Source organism: Schizosaccharomyces osmophilus, chromosome 3 (assembly GCF_027921745.1).
Source record: "Schizosaccharomyces osmophilus chromosome 3, complete sequence".
NCBI lineage: Eukaryota > Fungi > Ascomycota > Schizosaccharomycetes > Schizosaccharomycetales > Schizosaccharomycetaceae > Schizosaccharomyces > Schizosaccharomyces osmophilus.
In genome coordinates this window covers 885,287-900,853 of record NC_079240.1, presented here as the reverse complement: position 1 = coordinate 900,853, position 15,567 = coordinate 885,287, and the positions used below count along the sequence as shown (strand labels likewise).

Here is a 15,567-nt window from a genome sequence, read left to right as displayed (position 1 = left end):
GTGTTTGCTTGTGAATGCCTTTTATATGCTGAAAGATTGTAAAGTAATAATATATTAATTTGTTTATGAAAAGCTCATTTCTGGAAATTGAAATTTGTATCGTGATAGTAAATTCGTAAGTTTTTGTTCTGTTGCCGGTGAATCGACAACTGGATCACTCTTTTGTATTTCTAGTAGCTTGGACATAACGGGAGACGACACACATCTTTGCAATATTTGAATAATTACAGGAAGGTCTTGAAGCGCTGCTGTTGTACACTGGACAAGGAAAAACTTGGTTAGACTCGATGTTACAAAAGACATCCATCGATGGGCTTCCTTTGCAGGCAACGCTTCCTTCACTTCCAGATATACACGTTCCAGCAGGGTGCATAATTCAAACGTAAACGCATGAATTGAGTTCGCATTAGAAGAAACGCGTGTTTGTTTGGTCAACCATTGCGAAGACATAATCTCTTGTAAAAGGATGATTGTGTATAATTGCATGAGAGTCCCAAGGGAATCATGAAATGTGTGCTCGAGCGAAGGAGCCGTCTGATTCAATGGAAAGCTATGAATAAGGTACGTTTGTAGAGATGGTAAACGCTCTTTGATAGTAAAGATACGACTTGTCATGTCAAAAATGTCTTCTTTGAAAAGGCAAAATGACAAAATGGGAAATTTCTTTCGCATTGTCAGTACAAGGGAAGTCAATTCTTCCGCATTCCGGTGTTGCGTTTTCTCAACACAGCTATCAATGAGGGTAGTTAAACTGGAGTCCCAGTCCGCGAAGTTCGAAGCTGTTGTTGTATCAATTGCTGGAACGTATGCCGCCGTATACAGCACTTTATAAAATGCTTCATGGATTTCCTTAATAATCTCGTCACGTTGAGGAGCCTGGTATAGGTGTTCTAAACCTTTTAATATATCGATAATTAGCAGTTCTGGTCTCAAGTACTGACTATCAGTGCCTTTAAAGATAAACAAACTGGAAAGATCCGGTGTCTGTGCACGAGTTACATGTTGTAAAATCCAAGTATCCACGAGAGAACGCGTTGCGGCCATGCTAAAAATGGGGCGAGCTTTTTTTGGAAGTAAATCGGCCACTCGTTGAAAGTAATGCAACTGAATCAATACGTTTGCTCCGTCCAACTCTAATCGCTCTCCGCGTTCTCCAACAAAATTGTATAGCAATTCTGTGAATTGACTATTTAGCTTTTCTACAATGACTCCCATTTGTTTTGGATCATGACCATATCGTTTGGCATCTTCTGGATAATCTTTTTGTATTGTCCCGGCCAAAAACTCCTTAGTTAGCAGCTCTATTTCTTTGATTTCTTGGGTAATCGCTCCAACGCAAACGCTTGCCCACTCGATTAATTGCATACCGGCAAATACCTCCGGTCTGCCCCTCAAGGCATAGTCCAAATCACCACCTCTAGACACGGCTTTCCAAACTAGCATGAGGGAAGCTTGAGCATAGGCAAATTTCCCGGATTCGTCTTGTCGAAGTTTAATAAGAGACTCATAATAGGAAAACTTCTCTTTCATAAACGTATAAAGGTGTTTTTGCTGGCTTACCATGGCATACAAAACAGGATCACGACCACTTATGGGATTTGACTTTATTTTTAACAAATCTGATAAGGACTCAATAATGTAAGAAAAATCTCCTTCTGTATGTAAGATACGATTCCATATGGAAGAAGCAAGACTGTCGAGGGACGATTGAGCAACATGCCAAGCATGCTCCATTAGGGTAGCCAAAGGTTTATTGTTTCGTAATGCTCGGTCATGTTCTTTTTCATAAACGATTTTGGCTTTTTTGTACTCCTGTAACAATTTTGAGTATTTTTCCTGTTCATAAAACTGCCGAAATTTTTCGGGAAGGGAATAAAAAACTTTACATTGTTGTAAGACAAGAAGTTTTCCGTAGTCTACATCCAATTGCTTCATAGATTCATCATCAAGTCCGTGAAATTCTTTGATTGCTTCATTAAGACTTTCCTCACATATTTCCATTGTATTCAACTGACCGTGTTCGCCAAGCGTAGATACGATCTGTGCATAAACGTTATCAATTGTTTCCTTCGTTGCAATAAACTTGTTAAAGTTTGTCTCCATGAGACCTAAAAGCAGGCGTGACCCATTTGAAGGCTTTTTGGTTTGCACTTTGCCGTTCATACCAACGACTGCAGAAGGCGATCCTCGACTCCAATTTGAAGATGCAGAATCATATTTGCTTCTTTCCATCATTGGAATAGTCATAGATGGCATTGCACTCGTTTGACTCCTTTTCATTGCTGAATGGGCTACCGGATTTCCCTGTACACCATTCGGATAATAAGGATCAGACCCTGAGCTACGTTCCTTAGTAAGTTTGGTGCAACTCTTCTTCTTACTTACCCTGTCGTTTGAAGTATATCGTCAGAACGATTGCGTCCATGATGCGCTGAGTCTAAAGGACTTGACAACGGAGCTGGCTGACCTCTCAGATCTAAATCGCTTTTCTCTGTCCAGTAGTCTTGGTGAAAGCTCTTTAGTCCATAATGAGCTAAAATTTCATCATCCTCGTTCATTTTACCAAGAAATACCTCGTCTCGGGCAAAGATGGTAGTTGGTAGGAATACGAACGATTGATATACGAATGCAAAGAATGATACGAGCGTATACGTTTAAATTTCTCAAAAGTATTCATTCATCATTTCCATATTTCGTTCTTGACACCATCTTAGTTGAAACGTGTAGCACTTGTGAATTTTCACATTTGTTTTCATCAAACTTGTTTAGCATAGAGCAGATGAAATCCAGTATTTCTTCTTTCTTTCTTTTTTTTAAAGATAATATAGACTTTGGAATTGTGAACTTGAAAATTAAAATAAAAACCCAACCAACAACAAACTTTACCTTGCAGTTATCAAATCATCCTATGGACAAATTGGCAAGTGCTACGAAAAACCAAAAAATGTGAATAAAATGCTTATTTATAAAACGTATTGCTTATAGAATTGCAACCACAATTTCTAGTTTTTAAGGCTTTCTATTTTTTTTGTTTACATGGAAGTAAACAAAAAAAAACCAGGAAATTCCCAAATTTTGCAAACCTAGTGCATACGTCTCCGGGCTCAACACTTTTATAAATTTTTTTTTTCTTTTTTTCTTTTATATCAAAATAAACTGAATAAGAAAAGAACAATGTCTAATGACAAAAACAGAAGAAAACGTATTTTCTATTGTTAACAATACACGTAAACATTCTTTGCCCGGATTCTCATTCCAAGCGAGCGAAGCCAAAAGCTAAATGTAACTTTTGTAGAAAACCGTTCGCATCATATTCACGTATGGATACACTTTTTCTCAAAGTCTTTATTTACATTTTCACGATAAAAATTATACGAGTACATTATTTCACAAACAATTTGTAGCTTCTCGGAATAAGAAAATCGGGCTCGAAAACGTTTGTTTACCGTTTGTTATTGTTTATCTCTCTCTCTGTATACATATATATCATAATTGAAATTCGTTTGGACGATACTATCAACCTTTGCTCACACCCAACATGCTGGGCCAACTGCTGTTTTTGTCAGTGCCGGCTCTTTGGACGGTTATTTGGATATATAAATATTCTCAACAGCATTCGTTGACCTGGATAACCAGGACTTTTGTGTTTTTAGGTCTTTACGTTCCTTTTCTAGTCGTGCTACTAATTCCTCTCGATATCGTATGGGTAAGTTAAAAGTTTACAAAAAAGGTTAAAGAAAAGAAAAAAAAAACTTTATGGCATGAGGCTGCGTGAAAGCTGAAACAGCACTTCTCCATAAACAAGAGAGTTGGAAGTTTCAAAGAAGGAAAGGCAAACGAAAACCTTCATTGAACCGGTGTATCTTGTTCTTTTTCTTTTCTTTTTTCTTTTTTAAGGAATTCTTTGGGTTCGTAAACTAATGTTCTTTTTTATAGGAGGTCAGCATTTTCAAATGGCGAATTCTATATTGGACTACTTTCATAGCGACTTGGTTCATACTTCCATTTATTCAAGAATATATTGAGAGTCAATTTCCAACCGCTGAAAAGAGGATAAAGGATTCTTTGTACAAGAATTTGCGCTATTATGGATTTTTAACATTTCTGTCGTTGTTCGTTGTTGCTTATTTGCGCTTCACCCTTCGTACAATGTCTTTTACAAACTTTAAGGAATTGATTATTTCTCTTACTTACTTTTGGGGTCTCCTATTTGTGATCTTTCTTCTTGGTAATGGACTCGTTTTCGTTCCTCGTAATATGTGGAGGAAAGCGTTCCTTAATGAACGAGCTCATCTTTTAGAAAGAAAAGCAGTCAACATCTATTCTAAATTGCAAGAACGTTTAGATGAGTTTTCTGCGTATTCGAGCTCCAGTACGATGAACATGGAACGATCCTACAACCTTGACATTCGAGCTTCATATGCAACTGACAGCGATTTTACCACTTCTGCTGTATCCCAGGCCATGTCTCATGTTTTACCTTTGCAAACCACGTGGACACAGATGGTAAAAGAATATAACATGATAAACTCCATACAAACCGTTAAAGCATCCTCATCATACCGACTATACTTGCCCGACTCGTATATTCAAATGCACCCTGTTCTCGCTTACACTCTTTACGTATGGGTCGTTCCGGCTCTTCGAATCCTTATAGCTTGTTTTCTTGCTCTTTTAAGCTTTGTTATCGTTGTCTCTGAACTGTTTTTACACTCAAAACACTCTCTTGTTGGCATCTTTTTAAACCGTATTCAAGATTCTCCCTCTCTTTGCGCATTCGTTTCCTTCGTTATTATCAACTACATGAGATATTGCACTTATAAGTCTGTAATAAACACTCAATTTGCATCCTATCATCAATATGCCGTAGTTCCGTCGCGTGCTACCGGACCAGCATCATTACTTTGCTTTGCTTCCCAACTGTGCCGGTTAACTTTGCCTTTATGCTATAATTTTACGTCCTTACAGTTCTTTCCTACGCAGTTTCACAAGTTTTACGGAGAAAGTATTGATCTTCTGCCTCTTGGTAACTTAATTAGCAAGCGGTATCCCGTATTTATTCTTATGCCTGTTTTGTTTTCATTGTTTTCATTGAAATATTGGCTTCGGCACGTTATTTATTCTTATGGACTTCAAAGGTCACCTGTGATTGATACGCTCGAAGCAGAGTCTTCAGACACAGAAGATAACTTTCTCGACGAAACATCTCCTTCTTATTTGGCTGAAGGTCGAGCTCTTCTTTTGAGCGCAAATTATCCATCCCTTTAAAAAAAACTCTATGATCTCCCATGCTTGAGTTTTAGTTCGACATGATTGAACGATTATAATATTTAAAAACATACTTTTCTTTACACTTCCTTTCTTATCGTAACGTTAAATATTTATTAAAAGCTTACAAATGCATTGATTTTTAATGTAAATGTTTTTTTGTAAGGAATAAAACTTTTGCATCCAACAAGTTTTCAAGTATTATTTTATCCTAGGTACAAAAAATGAGACATAAAAGAGTGCAAGTATACAAACTTATGAGAATGCAAAGTCGTGAGTAGCGAGTGAGAAACTGGGAGCATACATGGAGGATATTTATAGGAACAAGTTAACGATATCCTTTTCATAGCATAAATAATATTCATAGCAATCATTTAAGCATACTATTACTTTACCACCAGTCAGCAATAGCTTCCATAGCACGAGCGACACGGATGAAACCAGCCAAGTTGGCACCGTCGAAAAGACTAGGAAGGTTGTTGCTTCCACTTTCACAGTATTTGGAAGCAGCATCGGTAGATTGAGTAAAGATAGAGTTCATGATATCAGCCAAGCGACCATCAACCTCTGAATGAGACCAAGTGCTAAATTGAGCATTTTGGGCCATTTCTAAACCAGAGACAGCAACACCACCGGCATTAGCAGCCTTACCGGGGGCCAACCAGCAACCTTTGCCGTTGGCACGAGACTTCTCAAAAACCTCGACAGCTTCGGCAGAAGAACCCATGTTGGAGCCTTCAGCGACGAAACGGCAACCAGCCTTGATCAAAGCTTCAGCTTCTTCACCGCTAACTTCGTTTTGAGTAGCGCAAGGCAAAGCAATGTCGACTTCACCGACATGAGTCCAGGGACGGGCACCGGCAATGAACTTGTGCTTGTTGGTAAGTTCAAGAGAATCAGTGATAGCGAGACGCTTTTCTTTAAGTTCCTGAATTTTGTAAATGACATCGGGAGTAAGGCCTTCGGGACTGGTGGCAATCAAAGCACCCTTAGAGTCGCTCAAGCTCTTAACGACGGCACCGAGTTCCATGCACTTGAGAGCGGCGTATTGGGCAACGTTACCACTACCAGAGATGGCAACGCGCTTGCCGGTAATGCCCTTGGTGCTCTTGGAAGCATATTGAATCATGTGGCAGACATAGTAGACAACACCGAAACCGGTGGCTTCGGGACGGACGTTACTGCCACCAGTGAGCATGTGCTTTCCGGTCAAAACACCAGAGTACTCGTCACGAAGACGCTTGTACTCTCCAAACATAGCGTTGACGACAAAACCAGTGACACCGATGTCACCAGCAGGGACGTCAGTTTGAGGACCGATGTAACGGAAAAGTTGGCGCATGAATGCTTGGGAGAAACGGCGAATTTCAGAGTCAGACTTTCCCTTAGGATCAAAGTCGGAACCACCCTTACCACCTCCCATGGGAAGGCCAGTGAGAGCATTCTTGAAGATTTGCTCAAAGCCCAAGAACTTGAGGATACTCAAGTTGACAGAGGGATGAAAACGGAGACCACCCTTGTAAGGGCCCAATGCAGAGTTGAATTGGACACGGTAGCCAGTGTTGACACGGCAGTTACCTTGGTCATCTTCCCAAGTAACTCGAAATTGCAAAACACGTTCGGGAATAGAGATGATTGGCAAGACACGCCTTAATTCAGGATGAGCATTGAAGAGCTTGGAGTCTTCCACAGAGGAGATAATCTCCTTGTAAGCCTGATCAAATTCGGGTTCGTGAGGAGCGACCATTTTGCAAAAAGTAAGGAATTCAACACCTTTCGTTCTAACGGAGGCAGAGGAAAAATATATACGGAAACCCTTTTCTTTCTTTGGGTTCTCTACAAAAACAACAGACACGAAATCGTGTAAACAAGCTGTTTTTACATTTTTCCAAAGCAGCGAAAGATGCCTCTATATACAGATCGCTATCTAACATTCCACAAAACAGTCACAATTCCGCTTCTTTACGGGGTGATTTAAACAAGCGTTTGACCGGGTAAAGCGCTCTGGCGTTGATCTGCTTGATTCCGGCGGTATCTCTTCGGCTTTACGTCATTTTGTGGGTGTATGACTGGGGTTACTGATAAGAAAATTTGGCGGAGCAAAAAGATCAGGTTTTATCTCATCAGATAAAATGAAACATGAAATTTTTATGGAAAAGTCATAGAAAGAGAGTATGTGGGCGTTCGTGGTAGTGAGTGAATGGGTGGGTTAGTGTTGAATGTGTGTTTTAGCACTTTGTAGTTGGTAGGGAAACGTTGAAACGAAACGTAAACTCGGTCTCGTAATTCGTTCCAACCAAGTTTACATAGATTCTCAAGAATGTAGTAAGAATAATAAAAGGAAAATGGTGAAAACCGGATTCCATCTCCCTTGTCGCTTTGTAAACTTGGAAGACAAGTAGCTTTTATTTTTGCAGAGCATCTCGTTACAACATTGAAATCAATGGTTTCTTGGTTTTCTTGGATTGAGGACCTTCCGTCAGCTGACCATCTAGCAAATGGTCAAGTGAGGGTAACGAATCTTCCTTGCCTGTGTTTTCCCCAGCTTCTTCTTCCCCTTGCTGGTTTTCATGCCCAGTCGTTGCCGTAGTTTGTGTACGCAGTTCCTCCAAAAGACTTGGTTTAGATGCTTTCTCATTTGGCTCCAGTGTATCTTGCCCAGATCCACTGTACATCAGTGGTCGTCGCTTTGGCTTGTCTTGTATGCCCATTTTCAAACTTCCCGGTTCCAACAGCTCTTGTTTGTGTTTCACCACTTCTCGCTCATAATACACTGCATCGGCATTTTGTCTTGAAAACGCATTCCATACTGATTCCACGAATTCTTTATCTTCGCGATTGGTCTGTGCCATCTTTTCTAAACAACGCAAGATTGGCGCAACAAGATCCAAAAAGTCCAGATACACCGACAAACTCTGCCGGCTTTCCATGCATGCAAGTCCCACGTACGCTATGGATCTTTGCAAATGATGCTCTGTCGAGAAAGGAGACGCCTGTTCCCACAACACATTCTCTTTCACCAGCGTCTTCAATCTCGGAATCAAGTCCTTTCTAATGCGCGATCCCATAAACTCATGTGCCAATGTACACATTTGTGCAATGCTTCCTAATGCCAATTCTGTCAACACTGGTTCACCTGTAGTGAGTTGCGTAATGAGCAATGGCCAGCATGTGTGAATAGTCGGGTAAAACGTATCCGGGTCTTCAACAAGTACTTGACATGCGTAACCCAAAAGCCGTATCATCTGAACTCGAATCGTTATTTGCTGATGGCTCAAAAAAAGTTGGGCTTTTTCTGCTATTTGTTGGACCATTTTGACCATTCCGGTACTACCCTTCTTTTCATCATCCTCACCTTTAGTCTGCTCCATGAGTTCTTCGTTTTCGCCCTTTTCCAGACTTTGTTTCTCTGCTTCTCTTTCCAAATGCATTTTGAAACCTTCCTGTCCGTCTTCCGTCGATTTTATTTCTGCACCCATTACTTCCTCCGTCGGCGGAGAGGGGTAATTTGGGTTTTGTTGGCAAGCTTCCAAAAATTTTTGAATATCCTTCGATATTAATCCTTGGTCCTCTTTCTCCGTAATTTCATTCGACGCTTCACCCTTCAAGTATCGTTTCTTTTCACGAGACTGTACACTTTGTTGTTTCATAATTTCATACAGGATTCCCAAAAGCCCTTCTGTAAGTCTTGTGTACCCGTGATAATTGTCCAAAATCGTAAAGATAGACTCAATAACGTCCCCGATATATTGTACGCCGCTACCGTCATCATTTTTTATAACATAAGCCATCACCAAAGGAAGCTGAGGTGTAATTTCCAATGTATTCAGCTTTAATGCCACAGAGTTTATAACGTAATCAATGTTCTCCCGTAGCATTTCCGCAGCTGACGCATATTCGCAGTTATGAACCATGGATTCTATGCAAGCTTCAGCAAAAGTAGACACAAAAGGAGAAGCAAACGCCAAATGTTCTAAAATAGGATAAAATACGCTCATAAGCTTTGGGCGGAAACTTTTTCCTTGTTCCGCGGCTATCCAACTAATACAATCCATTGCAATACAAGCTCGAGTACAGAGTATACCAAAATATTTCTTTTGTTTTTCTTCCTTCAAATTTCTTCCGTGAAAACTATTCAACTGTGAGATATCCTGTATAATTTCTAGTGATTTTTGCTCATAAGACTCCAAAAATAATCCCTTCACGTTCCCAAATTTAGTATGCTTTATAATGTGCAAACCAGCCCACAACGCCGTTAGGGAGGGCTGATTCACAACTGAAGTAGATTTCAAAAACAATGATTGCAAAAGATATTTGGCTTGAGGAGAGTCGGCAAATTGAAGCACAATGTATTTGATAACTTGTTCCATTTCATTGCCCCCGAAAAAATATCCGTCGATTACATTCTTTCCCGAAGAAGTCGATGTAAGTACCTTTCGATAGTTTGTTTCAATACCTGAAGCATTTGGGCTAAGCTGACTCAGAATATCTCCCAAAAGTGACTCGGTCGATTGTAAGACACTGGGAATCTGCTCAGATAATGTTAAAAGGCATCGTAATTGCTTTAGTTTTTCCAACTTCACATCCTCTGAAGCAAGATTCGATACACCAGACCAGGTAGATGACCATGATTGCAAGCAATAGGAAAGAACGTTTTCCATTACTAATGTATTATTTTGAGAAGAAATATAATCTGATACCATTTTTATGCCAGTACTAGCAAGTTGTGGATTTTCTTTTTTGTTTACCAACAGAAGCATGGTTTCCAGCAAATGGATGCGACAATCCTTTAGTGAGTCTAGACAATTTGTAAATAGCGAAAAGCAAAAATGGAAGAGGGATGTCTGTAAATGCAAGTTTTGGGATGAACGATGATGCAAAATCGTTTTAACAGCAGTGCTAATTTGTTGACAGCTGGCTCGTTTCCAAGCCGCAGTTCTTTTCGTGACTCCTATGAAACTAGAGGAATCAAGAGACTCTTTGACTTCCGGCAGATCTTTTGTGACACTATCCCCAACAATTGTAACTAGGGTATAATCCAAAACCTGCAAAGCCCTGGAAACACATTGAAAATAGCGACACGGACCTTTTGGACTGAGTCCTTTTGTCAAACCAGAGACAATTCCAGGGAGAAAGGTAGTTAATACTTCAAGAGAAACTGGCAGATGTAGTAAAGCGTCCATGCACTCGAGAGTTGCTTTTTGTAATCTCACAGAACTATTGCTCTTAGAAAACAAATCCAAAGTATAAGAAAAACATCTAGCAAATAGTAGATATTGTCTTTGATCCTCCATCCTAGGACGAAAGTCGACTATTAAATCCTTTAGTACCTCCAGGGCAGTTTCTTGTACATAAGCATCTTGACGTGAATGGTCAGACGGAGATTTCCAGCCATCTGCAATATTCATAATCAGCAAAATGAGTTGAAGGGTGAGAATTTCATTATGAATGTGTTTCCACCCATGATTGTATATCAATAGAATGCACTCTAAAGCGTGCTCAAGACCGGTGCTAGGAACACGGCTCCAAGATTTAAGAACCGGAGCTACAGGAAAAAATAAATAATCACATAAATTAGGGGATAACTTTTGGTTTGGGTCATTTAAAATCTGTGCTAAAGCATCCTTTGCTTCTTTAAGCGCGACTTTCAGGTTTTCTGTCTCAATTGCTGAAGCAGAAGAAGACAATGGAAGACTATATTGACTTAATTTGCAGAACGGACCGCGAATTCTGCTAAAAATAGTCTGAGCCTGAGACATGTAGAAACAATGGGGAAATTAGCAGAAACCAACCTCTTGAATTTTTTTCAGTCTTACAAAAGCAGAAAATTACCAACTAGAATGATCACTATTCGTTTTCCTTGTTATTTCCTTGAAGCCTTGACCTAATGGTGAACTGTTGTCAGTATGCTTTTTTCATAGGTCGTGGTTTACAACAAGATAATTTTGCCATAGCTTAAATGCAAATGTACATAAAAAGAAAGCAGTTTTAAACTTCTAATTCATTACCAATGGTGAATTCGCTTCCAGTTTGTCGCATAATTTTCGATGAAATCTTTTTACTAGTTTATTGAAGATCGAAGTCAGAAGAATTTATTCATAGACACTAGGAATTTATTCTAATCACATGCGAAACCTAATAAACAATTCTCATTTTTGTCCTATATCTTCATGGAGGCTTCTTGAGCTATACCTCAATTCTGCAATCCTCAAGTTGTAAATAAAAGGCTTTTACAGGAAACATATATATATATATAAACCCAACAAAAAGACATACAGCACTTACCATTAAGGCACCCAGTTATTTATCTACGAAAGAAGCTTGTTGTTTGAATCAAAATAAACAATGTGCTTGCTGCAACAATAGAGAACCAAGAAATGATGTTTTAATACTACGATTTTACTTCTTCTCGTTCAATTCCAAATTTCCTTTCCTTCAACTACTTGATCTTTCTCTGAAAGGGCATTTCAACATTATGTTCGTTAACACGATATTATTATACGTTGAAAAGGTATTATATATTTGTAAACACATAATACTATTGGATTGGACCTGAAATCCAGTTAACCTCCTCTCTCTACACAGATTTAGACGAATTTCCACTTGCAATAATGTCAGAAACTTTAGAAAAAATTGCTCGTCTTCCTGAAAATAGGAAATGCTTTGATTGCGATTCTCCAAACCCTCAATGGGCATCTTGTAACCTTGGTATCTTTATATGTTTGGAATGTAGTGGACAGCACCGTGGTTTGGGTGTAGAGAAGAGTTTTGTGCGTAGTGTCACGATGGATAATTGGAATGAACGACAAGTACAAATGATAGAAAAAGGAGGAAACGAACGTGCTCGTGCATTTCTCATGACTGACCCCGAGTTTTCTTCTTCAACAAGTATCCGTGATAAGGTTAGTTGAAGTTTACAGGTTCAAAATATCTAATTGTTTTAGTATAACACTGATATTGCTGAAGATTATCGAGAAAAGCTTCTTGCAGATGTCGATGGCCGTGAATGGGTAAAAGGAGAGCGTCCCGAAAAGCCAGAAGCCAAGTCGAGCACAGCCCCTATTCCCAGAAAGGAAGATAACGAACACTACTTTGAACGCTTGGGATCTATGAATTCCCAGCGTTCCGCTGACTTGCCTCCTTCTCAGGGAGGTCGGTACGCTGGATTTGGTAGCTCAAACTCCGTGCCTCCTACATATTCCGGTGATGGAGAGAGTGGACCTTCCTTTATGGATGAGCTTTCAAAAAATCCTCTTTCTGCTTTTAATCATGGATGGAGCATGTTTTCCAAATCGGTTTCACAACAGGTACAAGATATCAATAAAACTTATGTACAGTCTACTTTTTCAAAGGTAAGGCTTTCTTTTATACAATTTATTTATATCTTTATAATTTTCTAACTTTTTTTAGGCTCCTGAAATTCGAAAAGATTATGTTGATGCTATGAAAACATTTTCTTCTTCCGTTCAATCGACTGCTCGTCAGTCCTATCAACAGGTACGATCCATGATTGATGAAAATATAAACGCAACTGATGGTTCTTCTCAACAACCTGCTTCAGAACATCAGGCGGATCCGGATGTTACAAATCCATTAATGCATAACGATAATCATTCTGAGGATCTACCGTCGTACTCTTCTGTTGTCAACCCACAAAGAACCGAAAGAAAGCGAGATTAAGCTGTAAAGTAAACTTATATTTCTTTTTCGGTTTTGTTATAGAGGTGTCTTATGAAAGGAACTATTAAACAAGCAATCACCGTGAAAACTATAAGCGCACCATACATTTTATATCGTAAACATGTATAGTTGATATGTATATCAAGATTCATTGAATTTTTTTTCTTTTTTTTTTTTATTATTTTTTTACTCTTCATTTTTAGAAATAGATATTACTATTTACTTCTTCACTGTTAAAATTATTTCGTTCAATTTTCTAATACTTTTTTTCTGTCATATAGGGTTGCAAATTCTCTACGGATCCAAAGCATGCTCTGACACAAGCTACTGCTACAAAATCATTATTGAGTCTGCAAAAAAGTGATCATCAAATGCAACCCACCCGTTCAGTCAAAATGTCATAAAAGGGTGGATCCCTTGAGCATGACGGAAAAAGTTCTTCACGTATTTATTGATAGTTTGTTTTTTTTTTTTTTTTACGAAGGCTTTGGTCCGTTGTCCTGACCATTGTAATATTGGTTGGGATCGTAATAGTAAACATAGCCATATGGTGGGGTAGATGTAGGATTAGACGGAGAAAATGGATGAACATTATCACTATTCATTCTTGACATTAGGCTCGTATCATTAGCTGGTAAAGGAGGAGCAATGTTGGGAGGGAGCATGGATTGAGTAGAGGGATCATAAACAGCAGGGTAAGGCCAATAAGCAGGCATCATGGGAAAAGTCGAAGAAGGAGAAAAAGTAGCATTGGGATAAGCGGCTCCAAGAGGAGCAGTAGTTTGTTGATAAAAAGCAGAAGGGTCATTACCAACGCCAAGAGCAGGAGGATTTGAAGCTCCACTAGCTAAAGGAGCCTCAGAACGGATACTTGATGCAGCAGGAATGGAGGGATTGAATAACGGAGAGCAATTCATACTTGCGTAACTATCCTGGGGAGGGACCTGAGGATACAAGGCAGGGTCAAATTGAGGAGGAAAGTCGTATTGAAAAAAATTCGGTTGACTAGGGTTTGGAGGCATAGCAGGCGTAGGTAAAAAGTTGAAAGGCGGTACAGCAGGAAAATTAGGATTGTAGGGGATAGAAGGGGCTGGAGTGGGGAAAGAAGACATGGGGACGGGAAATGTGTTCATATTAAACTTGTTTTTCGACTTTGAGGGAACTGTGACCGAACCGGATCCAGGGAGGCAGACCCTCAAGTTTTTTTGATGAAGACGGGAATTATATACAACGTGTGTGATGCGCTTCTTCGGCTGAAGAGGAACGGATCTAGAAGAAGAAGGTATCCCAAAATTCAAATGAATTTCAACAGTTCGTTGGCCTCTTTTTCCTGTCCAATGTTTTCCATCTTTATTACGTGAATGATTCTGAATAGGAATGCTTTCTTCAAAATACTGAGTCCTAGCAACTTGAGGGCGACGATAGCCTTGGAAATGGGAGTGAGGATTCATGCCCGACTTCATATGCATAGGTGGAGGCCCAAATTGAGCACCAGCCATATATGGATTCATCATGGGATAGTTGAAGGAGTGGGTAAGGGAGCTATTTGCGGTAATGGGAATTCCATCAGATCTTCCATGAACATTCGGGAATGAAGGGACCGTCGGTTGATGAAAGGACGGGTTAATTCCATTGCGAGAAAAATAAGAATCTTCTTGTCTTCCCTGATATCTCCCTTCGGAAGCTGGCTTTGGAAATCCTGTGACAATATGGAGACCGTTTTGCTTCATTGGATGTGCCGGCCTCGATGAAGTAGAAACCTCTCTTTCTGAACTGGACTTTTCATCTTGTTCCAAAGTAGCTGAAGTATCTTCAAAATATTGTGAATCCATTTCTATAATTTCTCCCAATTGATCATTTTCTTGAACTGGTTCATCTTGTTTCTTTTCAATAGCATCAGCGTCGTCGTTCGTCTGGGTTGGAGAATTGCCTTCATTCCCTCCTGTCTCTTGTTTTAACGGTTCTGATTCTTTCCTTCGCATATTATCACTACTAATTTCAGAAACATTTCTATTCATAATTTACAAAAAAAAAAGAGCGTCAAAACCAGTAATTTCTACTCAATGAACTATCCGGTTCCTGTGTTGTAAATGTTAGAAGAATTACGTACAGTAGTGTACAGATTACTGTTGTCTCATTAAATAACGTTACGTTGATTTGCAATATGGAGCGCGTCACTAAATCGTAAACAAACCAATGATGAAAAGTTTCGTCAAAAAAAAAAAAAATGCTTTAGTGCTAGCTGAAAATGACATTTTAACATTTGCTTTAATTTAGTTTAATTAATTTTGACATTTGATTCTAATCAAAAAAGTGTCTTTGGAAGACTACTACTTTACCTGAACACCAAACCCTATTATTATAGTTTGAAGAGACATGAAACAGCACCGAGAAACGTGTGAAAAGAAGAGAATTCCATACTTATGATAGCTACTTTACAATAAAATATATAATACACAATGCTTTCTTGGGACAGCCTTTGTAATTGAAATGTGATGATTCACTTAGCGGTAGCGTAGCAGATATATACTACCAAGATCAGATAAAAATCGAAAAAGCACCTACTAGTGTGAACCAACATTTAATAGAAGACACTGTTGAACAAGCTCATTTTTTAAA

General features: G+C 39.2%; 6 protein-coding genes across 6 annotated transcripts; 2 read left to right on the top strand and 4 right to left on the bottom strand.

Annotated features, from left to right (window-relative positions):
• Positions 1-63: 63 nt before the first annotated feature.
• sec5 (exocyst complex subunit Sec5) lies at positions 64-2,558 on the bottom strand (the record flags this gene model as incomplete). Its single annotated transcript, XM_056183253.1, has 2 exons — positions 64-2,341; positions 2,386-2,558. The coding sequence occupies 2 exons, from the start codon at positions 2,556-2,558 to the stop codon at positions 64-66; spliced, it is 2,451 nt and encodes an 816-aa protein (XP_056039758.1).
• Positions 2,559-3,538: 980 nt separating this feature from the next.
• On the top strand, positions 3,539-5,268 carry lmb1 (plasma membrane LMBR1-like multi-pass membrane protein; the record flags this gene model as incomplete). The annotated part of the gene is made up of 2 exons (XM_056183252.1): positions 3,539-3,706; positions 3,937-5,268. The coding sequence occupies 2 exons, from the start codon at positions 3,539-3,541 to the stop codon at positions 5,266-5,268; spliced, it is 1,500 nt and encodes a 499-aa protein (XP_056039750.1).
• Positions 5,269-5,659: 391 nt separating this feature from the next.
• Positions 5,660-7,015, bottom strand: gdh1 (NADP-specific glutamate dehydrogenase Gdh1; the record flags this gene model as incomplete). Its single annotated transcript, XM_056183251.1, has 1 exon — positions 5,660-7,015. The coding sequence occupies one exon, from the start codon at positions 7,013-7,015 to the stop codon at positions 5,660-5,662; it is 1,356 nt and encodes a 451-aa protein (XP_056039751.1).
• Positions 7,016-7,694: 679 nt separating this feature from the next.
• Positions 7,695-11,027, bottom strand: tti1 (ASTRA complex subunit, Armadillo-type fold Tti1; the record flags this gene model as incomplete). The annotated part of the gene is made up of 1 exon (XM_056183250.1): positions 7,695-11,027. One exon carries the CDS (start codon positions 11,025-11,027, stop codon positions 7,695-7,697), a length of 3,333 nt encoding a protein of 1,110 aa, XP_056039752.1.
• An 852-nt stretch (positions 11,028-11,879) lies between these two features.
• Positions 11,880-12,948, top strand: SOMG_04464 (GTPase activating protein; the record flags this gene model as incomplete). The annotated part of the gene is made up of 3 exons (XM_056183249.1): positions 11,880-12,170; positions 12,213-12,620; positions 12,679-12,948. The coding sequence occupies 3 exons, from the start codon at positions 11,880-11,882 to the stop codon at positions 12,946-12,948; spliced, it is 969 nt and encodes a 322-aa protein (XP_056039753.1).
• Positions 12,949-13,424: 476 nt separating this feature from the next.
• SOMG_04463 (Schizosaccharomyces specific protein) lies at positions 13,425-14,966 on the bottom strand (the record flags this gene model as incomplete). Its single annotated transcript, XM_056183248.1, has 1 exon — positions 13,425-14,966. The coding sequence occupies one exon, from the start codon at positions 14,964-14,966 to the stop codon at positions 13,425-13,427; it is 1,542 nt and encodes a 513-aa protein (XP_056038884.1).
• Between the last annotated feature and the right edge of the window lie 601 nt (positions 14,967-15,567).